Source organism: Gossypium hirsutum, chromosome A03 (genome assembly GCF_007990345.1).
Source record: "Gossypium hirsutum isolate 1008001.06 chromosome A03, Gossypium_hirsutum_v2.1, whole genome shotgun sequence".
NCBI lineage: Eukaryota > Viridiplantae > Streptophyta > Magnoliopsida > Malvales > Malvaceae > Gossypium > Gossypium hirsutum.
The window spans coordinates 4438613-4455018 of record NC_053426.1 but is presented as its reverse complement, the minus strand read 5'-3'; the positions used below and the strand labels follow the sequence as shown (position 1 = coordinate 4455018).

Sequence of the window (16406 nt, the reverse complement as noted above, 5' to 3'; positions counted from 1 at the left end):
AATTATACTTGATTTTGAAGAACAATATTCTAGCCGAGTCGCTTTCAATAATGAGAAGAAGGATCATATTCTTGGAAAAGGAACTCTTAATGTTCCTAAATTTTTTTTTCCTTTTTGATGGCCTGAAAGCTAATTTGGTAAGTATTAGCCACCTATGTGACCAGACATGTTTGTTAATTTTAACAAAGAAAAGTACTTAGTTTCATCAAAATCAAATGAGAAGATAACGGAAGGGGCTCAAAATGTTGAAAACTGTTATAGAGTAATTCAATCCATCACTTTTAACAAATGTCAGAATAGGAGTTGTGGCATGAAAAGCTCAGCCACATTCATTACAAAATTTGTAGTGGATGCTTAAAAGAGAAGTAACACAGGGAGAGTCATCAACAATTTTCAAATATCCAAACCATTGCACCACTCGAGCTATTCCATATGGATCTTATAGGACCTATGCAAGTTGAGAGCATTGGTGGAAAACGTTATGTCTCGGTGTGTGTGTGTGTGTGTGCAGATGACTTCTCAAGGTACACATGGGTAAGGTTTCTCAGAGAAGAGTCAGATACATTTGAAGAATTCAAAAAACTATGTAGGAGATGTATGAATGAAAAGCACCAAATCATTGGGATGATTAGAAGAATCAAAAGCGATCATAGATACGAGTTCAAGAATGAAGGCTTGTCCAATTTCTACGATGAGGAAGGAATCAAACATGCGTTCTTTGTTGTCAAGACACCACAACAGATTGGAGTTGTAGAACACAAGAATCACGCCATACAAGAGATGACGCAAGTGATGTTCAACAACAAAAAAGTTGCTCAAAAGTTTTGAGCTAAGGCAGTGAACATGCAACCTATATAATCAACAGGGTTCTTATTAGACCAAAGGCCCGTATGACACCATACGAGATGTGGAAGGAGAGGAACCCAAATGTTAAGTATTTCCATGTGTTTGGAAGTACCTACTACATCTTGAACGATCGAGAATATCAGGGCAAGTTTGATTCAAAGATTGATGAAGAGATCTTTCTGGGATGTTCAAGAGGCCTTAAGAGTGCATAATAAAAATACTCAGAATGTTATGGAATCATTCAATGTAGTGGTGAATGATGATGGAACAAGAGAAGACAGAAAAGATAAAGTTGTTGAATTGTCACCAGCCTGGCCCATTGAAGTAGTCGTTGCATCTAGCATTGAGAATGTTCTTGATAAGCATGTCGCTAAAGCACATGAAGTTGAGATTGTGAATCTTGTAGATGATAGCAATGAAGATGTTGAGCTACCTCAACCTTCTTCTAGGGTTGAAAGAATCATTTAGTTGATGACATCATTAGGGATATTAATGGTGGGTTTCGAACTAGAAGATGACCAAGGCAAAATTATTGAGATATGGTAAGATGTGCTTGCTATACCTCTCAAATTGAGCCTAAATGTGTTAAAGATGTCTCGAAGAGAATTACGATCATTAATATTTTTAGGTGATGAAATAAAAATCTTCAATGGCTCGAGGCTATATCTAGAAGAGAAGGATTAGGAATTGTTGAAAGTTGACTTCAGAATGCTTTAATGCTTTAAATGAAACATTAGAATCTATCGAAATTTGACCTTCGGAACTCGTTTTAATGTTGAAGTGAATGAAATATTAGAATCTATTGAAAATTTGACTTTTGAAACTCGTTTTAATGCTGAAGTTAATCTCCGAATGAGAAGAGAAAGAAAGTGTATTGAATGCATACGCTTGGTCAACTCCAGTAAGAACTATTTTACTTGTTTTGATAGTTGGCAAACTGCCTCATGGATGGTAAGATATAAAGGCAACCTAATCAATGAGTCTCACATGATGTTAAATGTTTAAAAATTCATATAATATAAATTATTAACGTGTTAACTTTTATATATTGCAGCACTATTATAATATAAACTAATATAAATATAAGAAAATTATTTGATGAGTAAATTGCTTTATTCATTTCCTCTGCATTTGCATGGATATTAAAAACATCCATGTCTACAGATGTCAGTTACATATATGATTGTTACACATGGTTTCACTTCACTTTATTACTAATTTTTTAAATTTAATATTATAAAAATATATGCAAAGATGGGCCTGGGATTTCGAGACTTGCGTTAAAAACACCTCTTATCTTATTTACATAATCATTATTTAAATTAAAATTAAAAAATCTTTTTATTAAATAAAATTAAAATGAAAACATCGATATTATTTGTCATATATTTTAAACATAAATAAAAAGATAATACACTTCTACGCATTCAAACTTATATCTACCTATATTAACAATAATACTCATATTAACCGAACTAAGACTCAATCAGTTAATTTTTCTTTATTTTTAATTACAAAATAATGAAAAGTTAGTAACTTTAAAATATAATTGACTTAAGATTTAAGCATTTTCACGATTGATAAACATTATTAAATTAAGCCAATAATGTATAAGCCAACAACTCAAAAAAGCAACCGATGGAAACTTACCCTGAGACTGAAGGTTCAAATTTTCTTCTCTTCCTCCCAGTTGGCTACCCATGCCGTCATCAGCCAGCCTTTACCGCCAGATCTCATATTCTCCAACGCCGGTGGGCTTCTCTCTCATCTATTTTCTCCTTCACCATCACCTCTTCAGCCAGCTACCTGCTGGTTACTGACCACAGGCTTTAGGGTGGTGGCAGCTTACTTGCCAGTTCCAAATGGTAACGGCAATTTCAGCACACCACTCAAATAAAAATGGATCTGATCTGGAACTAAAACTAACTACAAAAGCACACCAAGGCCATCCAAGTATGCGAAAGGAATAACGCAGTCACACTGAATTGATTTTATTTTACCCAAAATGGGTACCACTGATAATACGATCAATAACACCATATCATGGTATTTAACTATTGGTATCTAGTTCAGATGCTTCAGTTTGACGCATCATAACTGTACAATAAATCAGACACAACAGCTTTGCCCCAGTATTGAAAGAGAAGATAACATACATAACTTCACCTCCATCTTGCCAATAAGGGCACGGAAGAATTGCGATGGTGCTACATTTGAACTACAAATTTTGTATGCTTATTTAAGCTTTGTCATGATCCGGTTTCCTTATACAGGACTATATTTTAAATTTCAGGCCTCAACTTTCACCGCTGTGTCTATGGCATCCATGGAACTATTTTGCTGTGACCACAGCTGTGCATATCTTCCTGCCTTCCCCAAGAGAATGTCATGGGGTCCCTGCTCAACAACCTTGCCATTCTCCAGAACTATTATCTGAAAATAAAATAAAATAGAAACCCAGAAAAACTTGAGCACCAATGAGGATTAGGTTGGTTGAAAGTGATAATATTTGAGGAACCAAGTCAGACGAGTAATTACAATGTTCAGTTCAACCCAAATATCTCACAGATTGTGACCAATTAACACAAAGCTTCATAATTCAGTGAAAAACCAATTTGTGTTTGTTTCTCTGCTGAAGAAAGCAACTTTATTGTTTTGAAATAAGTTAATACCAAAGCACCAAGAACTAGATGAATTTAGGGCTCAATAGATATTATAATATAAATAAAGACAGTTTTCACAGATGCTGCCGAATTACTAATTTGGTAACTACCCTGGAAATTGCTGAAACTATTTCAATGGCTCGCTACAGTTTACCTATCATTTTATATAAATATATATATATGTTTCTGAACTACTCATCAACATAGTTGCCACAGAATCTTTGTCTATTGGGCACGGATACAGAAGGCATGAGGAAACAATAGAAAAACTGGTTTGACGGGCTAAAGTCTGAGAAATTTTAACTGTTTTAGCCCAAAGGATGTAAGCAAATGGTAAAAACACATCATTCATGCAAATAGTAAAAACATCCATACCTCATCGCACTGCATTGCTGTTGTAAGCCTGTGAGCAATGAAGATTGAAGTTCTATTATTTGCTAGTGACTTCAATGCATTCAATATCTCTGCTTCAGTTGTACTGTCAAGGGCACTAGTAGCTTCATCACACAACCTGTGAAAAGAAATGAACAGAAAATAATGTTCTGTATATTACAGAAAAAAGAAATAGGCTTTCCAAATTTTTTCTGTTTTTGTTGGCCTATATCCCACATCACAAGTAGGTTCTTGGGGAAAGGATTAAAAAAGATTATATCTTTCAACTAACTGAGAATGACAAGACAAGATCTTTCTATCCAGTGCAACCTTAATTCTCTTTGTTGGGTCAAATCTATCCGCATATGTAACAAACTCAAAATATGGGAATCAAAAATTGTAAACCAATTATTTATCTATAATATATATAAAAGCACGAGTTTGAAAAAACTTTTTAACTGACCAATATAACCTTTGTTATTTTGTTTTATTACTGATTGTCATTTTAAATATATATTATTATTTACAGAAGTAGAGTACTCAAGATATGTATGCATAATATGTTATATCAAGAAGGAATGCTTACAAAATGGCTGGAGCTTTCAGGAATGCACGAGCAAGAGCCACACGTTGTTTCTCACCACCACTTAACTGGAAACAAAAGTCATCTAATTAGATAGAATTTCTAGAGAGTACCAAAAGGCAATCTATGAAAATAACTCTCTCCCATTAGAGTTCTTTAGAGAGGAATTTATCGTCAATATTGATTTATTGAATAGTGCATTTGATATAAAGATGGCAAAAAACCTGTACCCAACAAGTTCCAACTCAATCCAATATTCAGGTTTCTATTTTCAAATAGGTTTTGGGTTGGAACAGGTAAATTTTTAGTAGTGGTCCGGAGCAGATTTAGGGAAAACTCGTCCTGCCCCAGGATAATTACAAAATTACCGTTACATATAATATATAAATATTCAATAAGGTTTTAACATAAGTCTTCCCCTTTTCCTTTCTTATGCAGCCTCTGTCTCCGTCTCCCCCCAACCATAAATTTCTTTACTTATTCCTTTTTAATTTGTTTTCCTAACTTCTTAATTAACCCAGAGATTAAGTGCATGTGGTGCTTGAGGAAGAATTCTTTCAAAAGTGTTTTATTTGATTTCCCAGTCTCCCCCAACAGAAATTTTAGTTCTTATTTCAGACTTTCATATTTTCCCTAATATTGCATATTGATCTTGCGAGTTCTTCAAATGAGAACAATTCCAAAATTTGCTTTCAGTTTACAACTGACTTGTCATATTAGTTTGGTTTTATAAATTTTAATATATTTGATATAAACTTGTATTTACAATAGCATACAGCACCAAAATTGTATAAAAATTTTGAAAATTGTCAAAAATTAATTGTATAAAAAAATTAAAAATTGTGTATGTCGGGTCGGAAGCACTTAATTTTTCGGATTGGGTATAGGTGATTAATTTTATTTTTTATGTTAGGGTCGGGTCAGGTTCAGGGCATGTGAGGACTACATCAGGTCAGGGCAGAGGCGGGCAAAAAACTGCCCCACCACATTGCCATCTCTAGTCAAGTAAAACTCCAAGCATTACACCCAAGAAGCCCTAATTAGGCATAATACCACTATTATGTATCAAAACAATCATTAAGAGAGCCTCTTACCTTAAGCCCTCGTTCCCCAACAACAGTTGAATATTTTTCAGGGAAGTTCATGATAGTCTCATGAATTGCAGCCCGTTTAGCAGCCTCGTAAACCTATATAGAAATGACTTTTTAGACTGTAAACAGAAGAAAAGAACAATGCAGTGAAATATGAGATTAACCTCCTCTTTTTTTGCTGAAAGACGGCCATAATGTATATTGTGAAATATTGTATCATTGAAGAGTACCTGCCAATAGAGCACAATGGTGTTCCTCATTGGTTTGTGCATAAATTATCGAAAAAAAAAAAAACACAAAAATTGCCAGTTGAACTAACAGTATCTTGTGGCACAACACCAATAGATTGTCGAAGACTATCTAGTGTTACATCTCGAATGTCTTGACCATCAATCCTGACCTGTACAGAGAACTAACCAGTGAGTCAAACTGGAAAAGGAAAATGCTAAATATCTTAGACCAAATAAATAATGTCAGGTCTTAAATGAAATGGCATGCAAGCTGTCACTAGCATGCAAAAAGAAGAGCTTTCCCAGTGAGTAACTATTTGGAGTTTATATATGATTCAAATTTGTATACTCATTGTGAAGACTGTTAAGGTCATTAACTAATAATTCCCAAAACCGGAAAGACGCATTAGTAACTTATAATACAACTGAAAAAAAGTACTTGTTATTACACTTCCTGAATGAGCATCAAAGAACCTGAAGAGCAATCGCAGAATGGTTGACTTGCCTGAAAGTAAATTTAAAATTGATTAAATCAATGGTTAAACTACAATATAATACAAGAGCTTCAATAACAAAAGCATAATTAGCTAGAAGTCCCTTAGACACGGTTGCTGTAATTAGCGACTGATAATCAAAATTAAAGGCAAGTAGGAAAAAGACAAATGCTTTATATTGAAATTTCATGAGCCACATAACCGACCAAATAATTCAAGCTCCATACACTTTTCATACACCCGAAGTAGAAATAGTTTCCTCAAGTTATGCATGTATTGAGTCTTGGGAGTTTGAGCATTGAACAGATGATTGTTATGTTCCATATTGTTAATTTTAGATGGGTATCCAACTTAGAATCAATCAACAATAGGTTATGTGCCCAGGTAAGCCAATCTAATATAGGTGAGATTTCTTTTATCTCCACTCAGATTGGCATGAGTTAAAGGAAAAGGGTAACACCTGACCTAATACCATGCTAAAGGTAGAAAATTGAAGAAAAAGTTAAGTCTGGCAATATGGTAGTCTCCTATGTATTTATATAGAACCGAAGTGTCTTGCACAAAATGTATATATGTGTCTGTATGTATACTGAAACATCAAGTACAATGGACTTAATATACCCTTAACCCAAATACTTGACACACCAAAGCAAATACCAAGTGTGTGTTTCCATTTGAAGCCTTACCACTTCCACTAGTTCCAACAATAGCCACACTTTTCCCGGCTGGTACAATAAAAGATATCCCATCCAGAATCTTTCTTTCCGCCAGGTAACTGTTACAATTAGAAAAAAAGGGGGGATGGCAATTAAACACATTTAGTAAAAACTAACTCATGCTGAATGTTAAACTGAACAACTAAATGATGGAAAAAACTAAAAATTATGCAGAGAAACCAAGCGCGTATAGGTTAGTCAAACTTCAATGACCTTTCTTAACAGTTGAAGTTCATGATTTTTGTTTAGATTACAACCATAATGTATAAATATGAGATTGATTAATTTAACAAGTAATGATGAACTCAATCCTAATTATGATACTATATTACTTGCCAACATGTTAAGAAATCTAATAGGGTCACACATAATAGAACATAACTTGTGCAAGATTAAACTGAGCATAATTAAATTAGACTTTAGGCCTTGTTTGATAAGGCATTGAAAAATTTCAGTGCATTTAAAATGAACTTATATTTCCAATGTGTTTGATAATGGATTTTAAAAATGACTTATTTGAATTTTTTCAATAAAAAATGGCTGAAAATGTTGAATAGATAATGACCTGCTTATCACTTAATGCAGAAAAAAATTAATAAATTTTTATTTTATTTTTTGAACTAGATTTTCCTAAAAAAGTTATTTTTCAATGTTGAAGATGACGGGCTCAAAAAATGTTATAAAGGTAAAAATATGAAGTTGTCGGTATCCAACATTTATTATTATCAAACAATATTTTTAAATTCAACACTTAATTTTCAGTAAAAATATCAAACAGTTTTTATAATTTATATTCAGTACTTATCAATTCCAGTATTAAAAGTTCAATACTTAAGACTTTTAAGACAAATAGTCAAAAGCATGAGTCATATTAAGAATTTAGTTTATCAAACAGTATCTTAGTAAAAAGTTTAAGACAAATAGCCAGTATTAAAAGTTAAAAAAATTTAAGACAAATAGTCAAAAGCACGAGTCATATTAAGAATTTAGTTTATCAAACAGTATCTTAATTAAAAAGTTTAAGACAAATAGTCAAAAGCACGAGTCATAAGGCTAGATCATATCCAATAAAAAGAAGGCTCTGGCACCCCTCTTTAATAAATTGACTCATCTTTTTATTTAAGCTCTACTTGGTATGAAGGATGGAAAGGAGTGAGATGGAAAATTTGTTAATCGAATGGTTAAACTATAAAGTAAGAAAGTAATTATGAATCTTAACCATTTGATTAGCAAATTTTCCATTCTCTATAAAGTAAGAAAGTAATTATGAATCTTAACCATTTGATTAGCAAATTTTCCATTCTTACTCCTTTCCATCCTTCATACCAAACAAAGCTTTAATGTTTGAGAATTCTCTAAAGAGCAATTTGCATAACACTACTAGCATAGTGTTTTGACAAAGCTTCCTCTCATCATCATTGAAGGTTCTTTTTTGTTGGTACGGACATGATCACTAGAAGCTGGATACTTCAACAGCTGATCGTTCACTACAACCTAGCTTGGTGTTTCACAAACAAAGCAACCTGTTGCATTCTTTCATATATGCAATTAGCCTCGTATAATTGTATACCTGATCAATGTGACCTTTTATCTCTAATTATATTTATGAACAATTCCCGATACAGTACTGAGTTCATTTTTCAATTCTAGCCCACAAAATGTTAATAATAATTTTATCAATATAGGCAAAATAGTAAAACAACATAACGACTAATCTTTTCCTTTTCTCCTTTTATGTTAGAAATATATAGACAAAGGAAAGCTAACATCTCTCCATTTCCCTTATTTTCCTTTCCGAGCCCCTCTCTCATTCATACATAGGGTAACATCTAAACCACTAGATCCTAGCTCTAGTAAAAGTACAACTACAGGCAACTTGCCCAACACAATGCCTATCGACTAAACACAAATGGTTACCTTTAGAACATGACACGCAAATTGTTACCTTTAGAACATGACTAACTGTAAAGATAACTGTTAATCACCTGAAATGCACATTGTCAAACAGAATGCTTCCCCCATTCAGCTTCAGAGGTTTTGCATCTTGCTTGTCACTAATCTCAGCCTTCTCCTGCAAAAGTTATTAAGTTGAATAATTTAGGTTAGGAGAGCAACATGATATGAGCCCTATATCATGTTGAATAAATTCTGAATTACTAAACTGAAATAATATGTGCTCTTGATATGGATCGTGATCATAGGCATGATTACGGTTTATAAATAACCCAAACCCTCGGATTCTGTCTTACCCAATCCTATAGGGGTCCTTTTTTTGAAAATTGGGTTGAAGGGCAAGGCTGTTATTTGATTAAAACTTTTGGGGTCAGGTCGAGACATTTTAGACAAAAATCCACCCCGCCCCAAGATAGTTGCTAAAATGCCTCTTTTAATTTTTCTATATACTAATTAGAATTTCTCAAGTATAAGATTTTATAACATGTATTTGGCTTAGTTTTGTAAAAATTAATATAATATAAAGCATTAGTAAAATTTTGAAGCAGGGCAATCAGGGTCGAAGGAAACTTTCCTCCTCAGGGTTAAGGTGGGGTTTAAATATTAAATAAAACTAGGTTCAGAGCAGGTTCAAATATATACGTAAAAATAGGGTCAGGTTGCTTTGGCCCGCCTTGTTGCATCTCTTGGCAAGATATCTAAAACAGAAAACAAAGCAAACAAATTTTTTCCAGAATTATTTTAAAATGGTTTCATAAACTAAGATTTGTGATGTTGCTCAACTCAGGAATAGCACTCGAAAACCAAATGAAGCGACAAGCATCAAAGGCAATATATCAAGGTACTCTTAATCTGTAGGAACATCCTCAAGAAATACCTCAAGTAATTGAAACATGGATTTCATGTCAACAAGACTCTGTATGGTCTCACGATAAACGCTTCCAAGGAAATTGAGTGGGAGAGAGAGCTGGAAAAGTAGCCCATTCACCATAACCTGTATATTCATATTTAAAAACAGTGCACATCACATTATTCGACAACTGGACTAAATTCAATTTCTTTTGAAAATTTCAGAAAAGAAAATTATGGGACGAGCACGGGCCAACAAGACAATAAAAGGTTTTACCAAATCACCAACAGTCATTTGGCCATTCATAATTCCATGTGAGCACAACACCATAGCTGTAGATAAAGCTGAGCTAAATATCACATTTTGGCCAAAATTCAGAAAAGCAAGACTCCGTTGTGTTTTCAAGGCAGCATCTTCATACCCTAGAAAAAGAGTAAAAAAGAAACAAGAGTAATAGAAGCAATATCAGAGAGTGTGAAGAATGAAAACATAAATAGACCAACTTGACTTCCATTTTGTCTAACCCTATTTGTAAAGTCACTTAAAGGTTCTCTAGTAAATGAATAAAAGAGTCCTGCAGAGCTTGAAGAACAACATTACAAAATTTTATTTCGCATAATAATTTAGGTAATGCCAAAAGCAGCCATCCTCGCAGGATTACAATCTCCTTGTACTAACTAACTGTAAGAAGCAAGAAAACTTATTTCGCATAATAGCTTAGATAATGCCAAAAGCAGCCGTCCTCTCAGGATTACAATCTCCTTGTACTAACTAACTGTAAGAAGCAAGAAAAAGGTAGGTAATGTATGCAAAGTTCAGGGGAGTCCTTTCCTTAGAAGGTCTCGCATTTGGAATGTAGAAGCATGGAGCACATTTGCAATGCATATATGAGCCTCTACTGAACAAATATATTAAGCAAATGAAAGTGTTGACTTTCCAATATCCACATCATCTCTAGTTAATAAAGTTCTTTTCTAATCACTAGAATTCAACTGTGAACAAACTTTGGGCCTTCCAAGGTTACTAGTATTGTATATGCTCAATAGATCTGTTATGCAATAACATCCATTCATTTTAATGAAGTCTTACTAAATGCAAATTGTTAAATTCACTATAACACTTTAGATTATGAGGCTAGCCTTTACAGGTAAAGGCCTGACACAAATAGGATTGAGTAGCTCCAGATTTTCCATTCTTAATATCAGGTTTTACAGGTTAATGGTTCTACTATTTCCAGTTTGAGAGGAACTTGCACTTAAAAGTATTATAGTCAGCCTAAAATACTTACTCTTTAAGAACTCATCATACTTTTCAGCTTCAAAAGCTTCATTGTTGAAATATTTAACTGTCTGAAAGATAAGGCCAAAGACAAACAAGAAATCAGGTATTAAGGTGGGGCCATATAAAGGTAAAAAAATCATTATCAAATACGGAAAAATAAAATGACCGCTATAAATTAACAATAAAATTAAAATCTTCATAGAAGAGAATAAAGCCTCACCTCATAATTGATAAGTGAATCAATGGCCCTTGTACTTGCATCATTATCAGCTTTATTCATTGCTTTCCTAAATTTGGTTCTCCACTGAAAATTGCAAGAGAAGCTTATGCAAGTAAAAAGTTTCAGTCCTCAAACTACATTAAGGATCCCGAAAAAGGTATTGGCAAGAATCACAGTACCTGAGTCACACTCAAAGTAAATGCAATATATGCAGCAACAGAGAGAGAAGTTATCCATGCAAAAGGTGCTCCAAATTTGTATGCCAGTATACCTGATACCATAGATATCTGGAAGGATATATGTTAACTCGGCTGTATTAGTTAAGAAACTGCACAAGATCTAATGTACTAACGTTTAATCCTAACACTCTGACAAAGATATTGAAAAATGTTTAATATAGTGAATGGCGGCAAAAGTTCAGGTATTCATTGGTGGGTAGGAGCATGTGAAAGCAGAAATTAACATCTTTAAATAATAGATAGCTTATCAGAAGTTGAACCAAAATCAAACCTCTAAAATGGTGGGAACAACATTGAACACCATAGATGAAAGAATAAAATTGATTGCACGGCTACCACGATCAATTATTCTATTTAGAGCGCCGGTTTCTCGACTGAAAATAAGGTGAACAAAAAGAATCAGAAGCAGGAGTACAAAACTAATCACATAAGGTAAACTACATTGTAGGAGAGACTGTTATAATGGAAGTGAGCATAGATAAACAAGCTATTTAGAAGGGCGAAAGAAACAATGAAGTAAAGGTTAAAAGTCATTGTAGTGCATCTGAGATTGAAGGCAATACCTAAGATGGTACTGAAGATCAAGATCATGCAAATGTGAAAAGACCTGCAAAAAGAAAAAGAACATTCCCAAACTGTAATTGACTGAAACATGCAAAAGATGCAATCTTTTATAAGATGAGCAGTGTAATTACTAGAAATTCCACATACCTTCCTGGAAACAGAGCGGATTGTTCGTAATGCTACTTTTGAAAATACAGCAGTACGCAGTTCTGCCCAAAAGAGAGGAAGCATAGTTGGAGATTGAAACTATAAAAAGAAAACAATGAAATAAAACCCTCAATACTCCAAGAAAAAACAATGAAAATGACTTAATAGGAAAATCCTTTACATAAATAATGAACAAATGTATCACTGAACAAGATACCTTTTCTTAAGAGTTGCTTTTACAATGAAAGAATTGTGTCTTCAAAGGACAGCTTTTACAATGCAAGAGTTGCGTCTTCAACGTTTGAGTTTTCTAGACAGTGTGAGATTTAGTTGGCAACCATTATTATGAACTAATAATCCTCTAGTAGTTTGTACTATAGGTTAATAATTTATTAAGTAGCTTTTCATCTAAGCAACTAAAATTATTACAATAAGGTATTCTCTTGATTTGAACCATCAATTTGAACACCAACTCCTAGCATTAGTATTGAATATACGACTGTTTGATGTTCACTTTTAGCACTATTATGAGTATCTTACATTTTTTTTATCGTAACCAGGGTGTCCACAGCCAGTAGCAGTGACTAATCCCCTCACCGTGAGTGCTCTCCAAAGAGGATGAGGTGAGCAACCACCACACCACATCTTATGGTTAGTATTACTTATCTTGTTCATTATAAACATTTGCAAGATGACCCCCAAAATTTTGTTGTTGAAATGACACCATTTCTTATATTTACATGGTAGAGTTTCTATAATGTCCACAGTACTTTTTGACATTTAACAACAATAAACACCATTAAGAGTATAAACCCATCCTCAGTATGCAATAGACCACACTAGTCTGCAAACAATTTCCTTTGGAATGAGTTTTACCAGATCAATGTAAACACATAATATTAACTTATTTTTATTCATTGAACTTTCAAAGTTAGTGGTTGCTAACTCATTCGACCCGTCTCTAACATATATTATGATATGATTATGGAAAGTACAATCCTCCAAATTTATTGACAACTTTTATTATGTATAATTGTCTCTTTACAGACGAAGTTTTAAAATACAAAATTGTATCTTTACCCTTTAACTTTCCTAGACAAAGTAGGATTTAGTTAACCACCAACATTAAACTACTCTACAAGTTAATTATTAATAAATTATATAAGAAGAGAAAAGCAGATACCGTTGAAAGCAGAAGCTCCGATACGGGCAATGCCATAACCAATTAATACTGCAATAGGGGTAACAAAAATAGCCGCAAGAGTAGAGTCGGCAAGAGCAATGGCATTGGGGGCGGTCAACCAGTCAACAGCAAGCTTGAAGAGGAAGGGAACCTGAACATTCAAAAGCTTAGCCCCAACAAGGAATCCCAGGGCAGTCATCACCCTTAAACGGAACTCCAAATTACCCTTCATCCACAAATAGCCCGCTAGAGTGCGCAGAATTTGCACGTCTGCAGCTTGTCTTTTCTCGGTACCAGATGATGCTTTATTTTGTAATTTGTCGTCATTGTTACTTGAGGTTGAAGATGAGAATGATAAGCGCCCATTTAGTATCGAATCCTGTCACCCGAAATTTGAAGACCAAAAGTGTTACTAAAGTTTAAAAAAAAAAAGAAATTTAAGGGGGAAAAGAAGCTTAGATCGGGCTCAAATTGACAAACCGGCTGCTGGCAGGGCGTGGACAGGGGGGAGAAGGAAGAATTGTTAACGCAGGCGTTAACATTAGTATATCTTTTGACGAGATTCCATGAGCATGCATTTCTAGGGTTGCAGGTGATGAAAGTGGGACTTTTCCCAAAAAAAGAGCTGCTACCGCCGCCTGTTGGGGTTGGAACACGGTTAAAATGCAAAGCGCCGGAAAAAAAGAGGGGATTATGGTCAAGTGCATCTTGCCGCAACGTTAGTTGCCCTCGTGCTCTCAAGCACCTGGATGCACTCAACACTTTCCAGCTCCTCATCATTCAACTACTCGATCAATCAATACTACTCAAATGTGCGATATTCAATATCTCACCACCACTATTGGATATTGGTGGTGAAAGTTAAGCTTCTGCGCCTTGGAATATAGAATCTATCTAAACCTACTATAAAAGTTGTCCCCTTTCTGAATTTGAAGCAAATTGGATGTAGGCTAAATTAAACCTTAGTTTAGCCAACACTTTAAGCCACATACACCCGAGTCTTAAAGCCCTTCCACAATGGTTACATTATGAGCGTCAACCGTAAAAAGGTTACAAAAATTAGAGGGAATAATAGCATGCATAAACTAGAGGGAATAGTAACGAGGTCACATAGCACCCTTTCTCGACTAAACTACAGCGACTCAAAACAAAGTTACGCAAAAAAAATCCTTAACTTGAGGCGATAGGAAAGCAGTCCAAATTAACAGCCATTGTCCTACAAGACTAAGCTAACTTGAAAATTGTAGCAAACTAAAAGCAACCCGAGAAGCAAATTTAACAGTGTATAGCCCCGATTTCTCAAAGTGCCAAAGTAACTTATCTGGAAATGGGTTAACCAACAAGCGTAGAATACACGTAGCATCTATTGGAACAAACAAGCCCTTGATGAAATCCTTGTCCGAAGTACCATTCGTATAAAGTAACCACAAGCGCATAGGAACTCTATGTTTGGTAGAGGAGTGGACACAATGAAAAAAGTAGAGTCATCATCAAGCAATGGATCTATGCAGACACCGATAGAGCGACCATCCCAAACCTCCAATGAATACCTTGCACCAACAAATCCTTAGCAACACAAATGCTATGCCATACAAATGAGGGATTAGTAGCCTCCTCGACATATAACAACTCATCTGTAAAAAGTATCTTGCTTGGAGTATACGATTAGGGGTACGGTCTGGATTGGAGAGAATCCTCCAACATTGCTTGCCAACATTGCTTTTGGGCACCAAGAGCTCTCCTTCTTACTTTAGAGGGATGGAGAAACCATCTATAATGATATCTCAAGCCTCAAGGTCGTTTGCTTAGTCGTTTGCTTGAATGAATAGCATCATCCTAGCCTTTCAATATGAGTAGTTGGCTCTACTGGAGTATGGAGGCTTGGAGATAGAGTGAGATTTTCCAAAGAAAATTGACCCGAAAGTGGACGTCATTGTTGTAGGGAATGTTGATGATCGTTTGAGTTTCTTCGTGGATCTTCTCTTGATTGTTAGACCATCTTTAGAAATTAGCTCTGATACTAATTGTTAGCTCAATCAATCAACTAAAATAGTCAAAAGGGGGCTGAATTGGCCTTTTAAAAAATTTGTGGAAGCAAAAGAAAAGGTATAGAACATGAACATAAGAATTTAGAGTAGTTCAACCCTAATTGCCTAATTCACTACCATAGCTTTCCACAACTAAGGATTTTCTCATATTCATTAATTTGATAAACTTTTGAGGATAAAGTTTATCCTTACAACTCCCTTAAAATTTCTACCCAAATCTAAAATACAAACCCTCTAAAAAAATAAAAAAATAAGTTGTAATACCCCTTATCTATCCCTGACACCAAATTAAGGTTATCGGATGCTACTATACAATACAGAACAGAATCATGATATATTAGATTAAAACATTTCCATACATTGGTTAAATTATTAAACACAAAATCAAAATCGTGTTAATCATATCCTTATAGTGTTCAATTGAGCATACCGAAGCTATAAAACAATTTAAGGACTCATTTGAAACATTTGAGAAAAGTGGAATAAAAATATTAAACAGGGGTTACAAGACCGTGTGACAGCTTGATGTCGTGTGAAGCCATAAAACATGGCCGTGTTGGCTAACCGTGTGTAGGGACTAAAGCCGTGTGGGAGGAGGTACACGGTTGTCTCTCTAGGCCGTGTAACTAACTGATGTTGTGTGTGCCAATTAAAACTTAAATCACACAGACCACACGGTCGTGCCATAAACCTATGTATGGCACATGGTCGTGTGTCAGGCCGTGTGTACCTAATTTTCCCTTTTTCCAACAAGTTACCAAAACCAATTTCACTTAGGCCACAAGCAACATTATACCAACATTCAAACCAATTCAAAACTCATCAAAACATACCAAAACCAACACATATTCATACATCCTAAGTGCCTAACTAGTATGCCATAGTTGACACCGCAAATTAAGCATAAACAATTTCACATTCATCAA

At 34.6% G+C, this 16406-nt stretch overlaps 1 protein-coding gene across 1 annotated transcript; it reads right to left on the bottom strand.

Moving 5' to 3' along the window:
- Positions 1–2813: 2813 nt before the first annotated feature.
- Positions 2814–14535, bottom strand: LOC107963818 (ABC transporter B family member 25, mitochondrial). The gene is made up of 19 exons (XM_016900301.2): positions 13913–14535; positions 13433–13811; positions 12250–12311; positions 12102–12145; positions 11810–11912; positions 11479–11586; positions 11300–11383; positions 11087–11147; positions 10075–10220; positions 9826–9942; positions 8981–9066; positions 6966–7054; positions 6235–6290; positions 5875–5955; positions 5720–5785; positions 5559–5651; positions 4468–4532; positions 3885–4020; positions 2814–3279 (listed from the first exon to the last, which is right to left on the bottom strand). Exons 1-19 carry the CDS (start codon positions 14210–14212, stop codon positions 3136–3138), a joined length of 2220 nt encoding a protein of 739 aa, XP_016755790.1. The 5' UTR covers positions 14213–14535; the 3' UTR covers positions 2814–3135.
- Positions 14536–16406: the final 1871 nt, after the last annotated feature.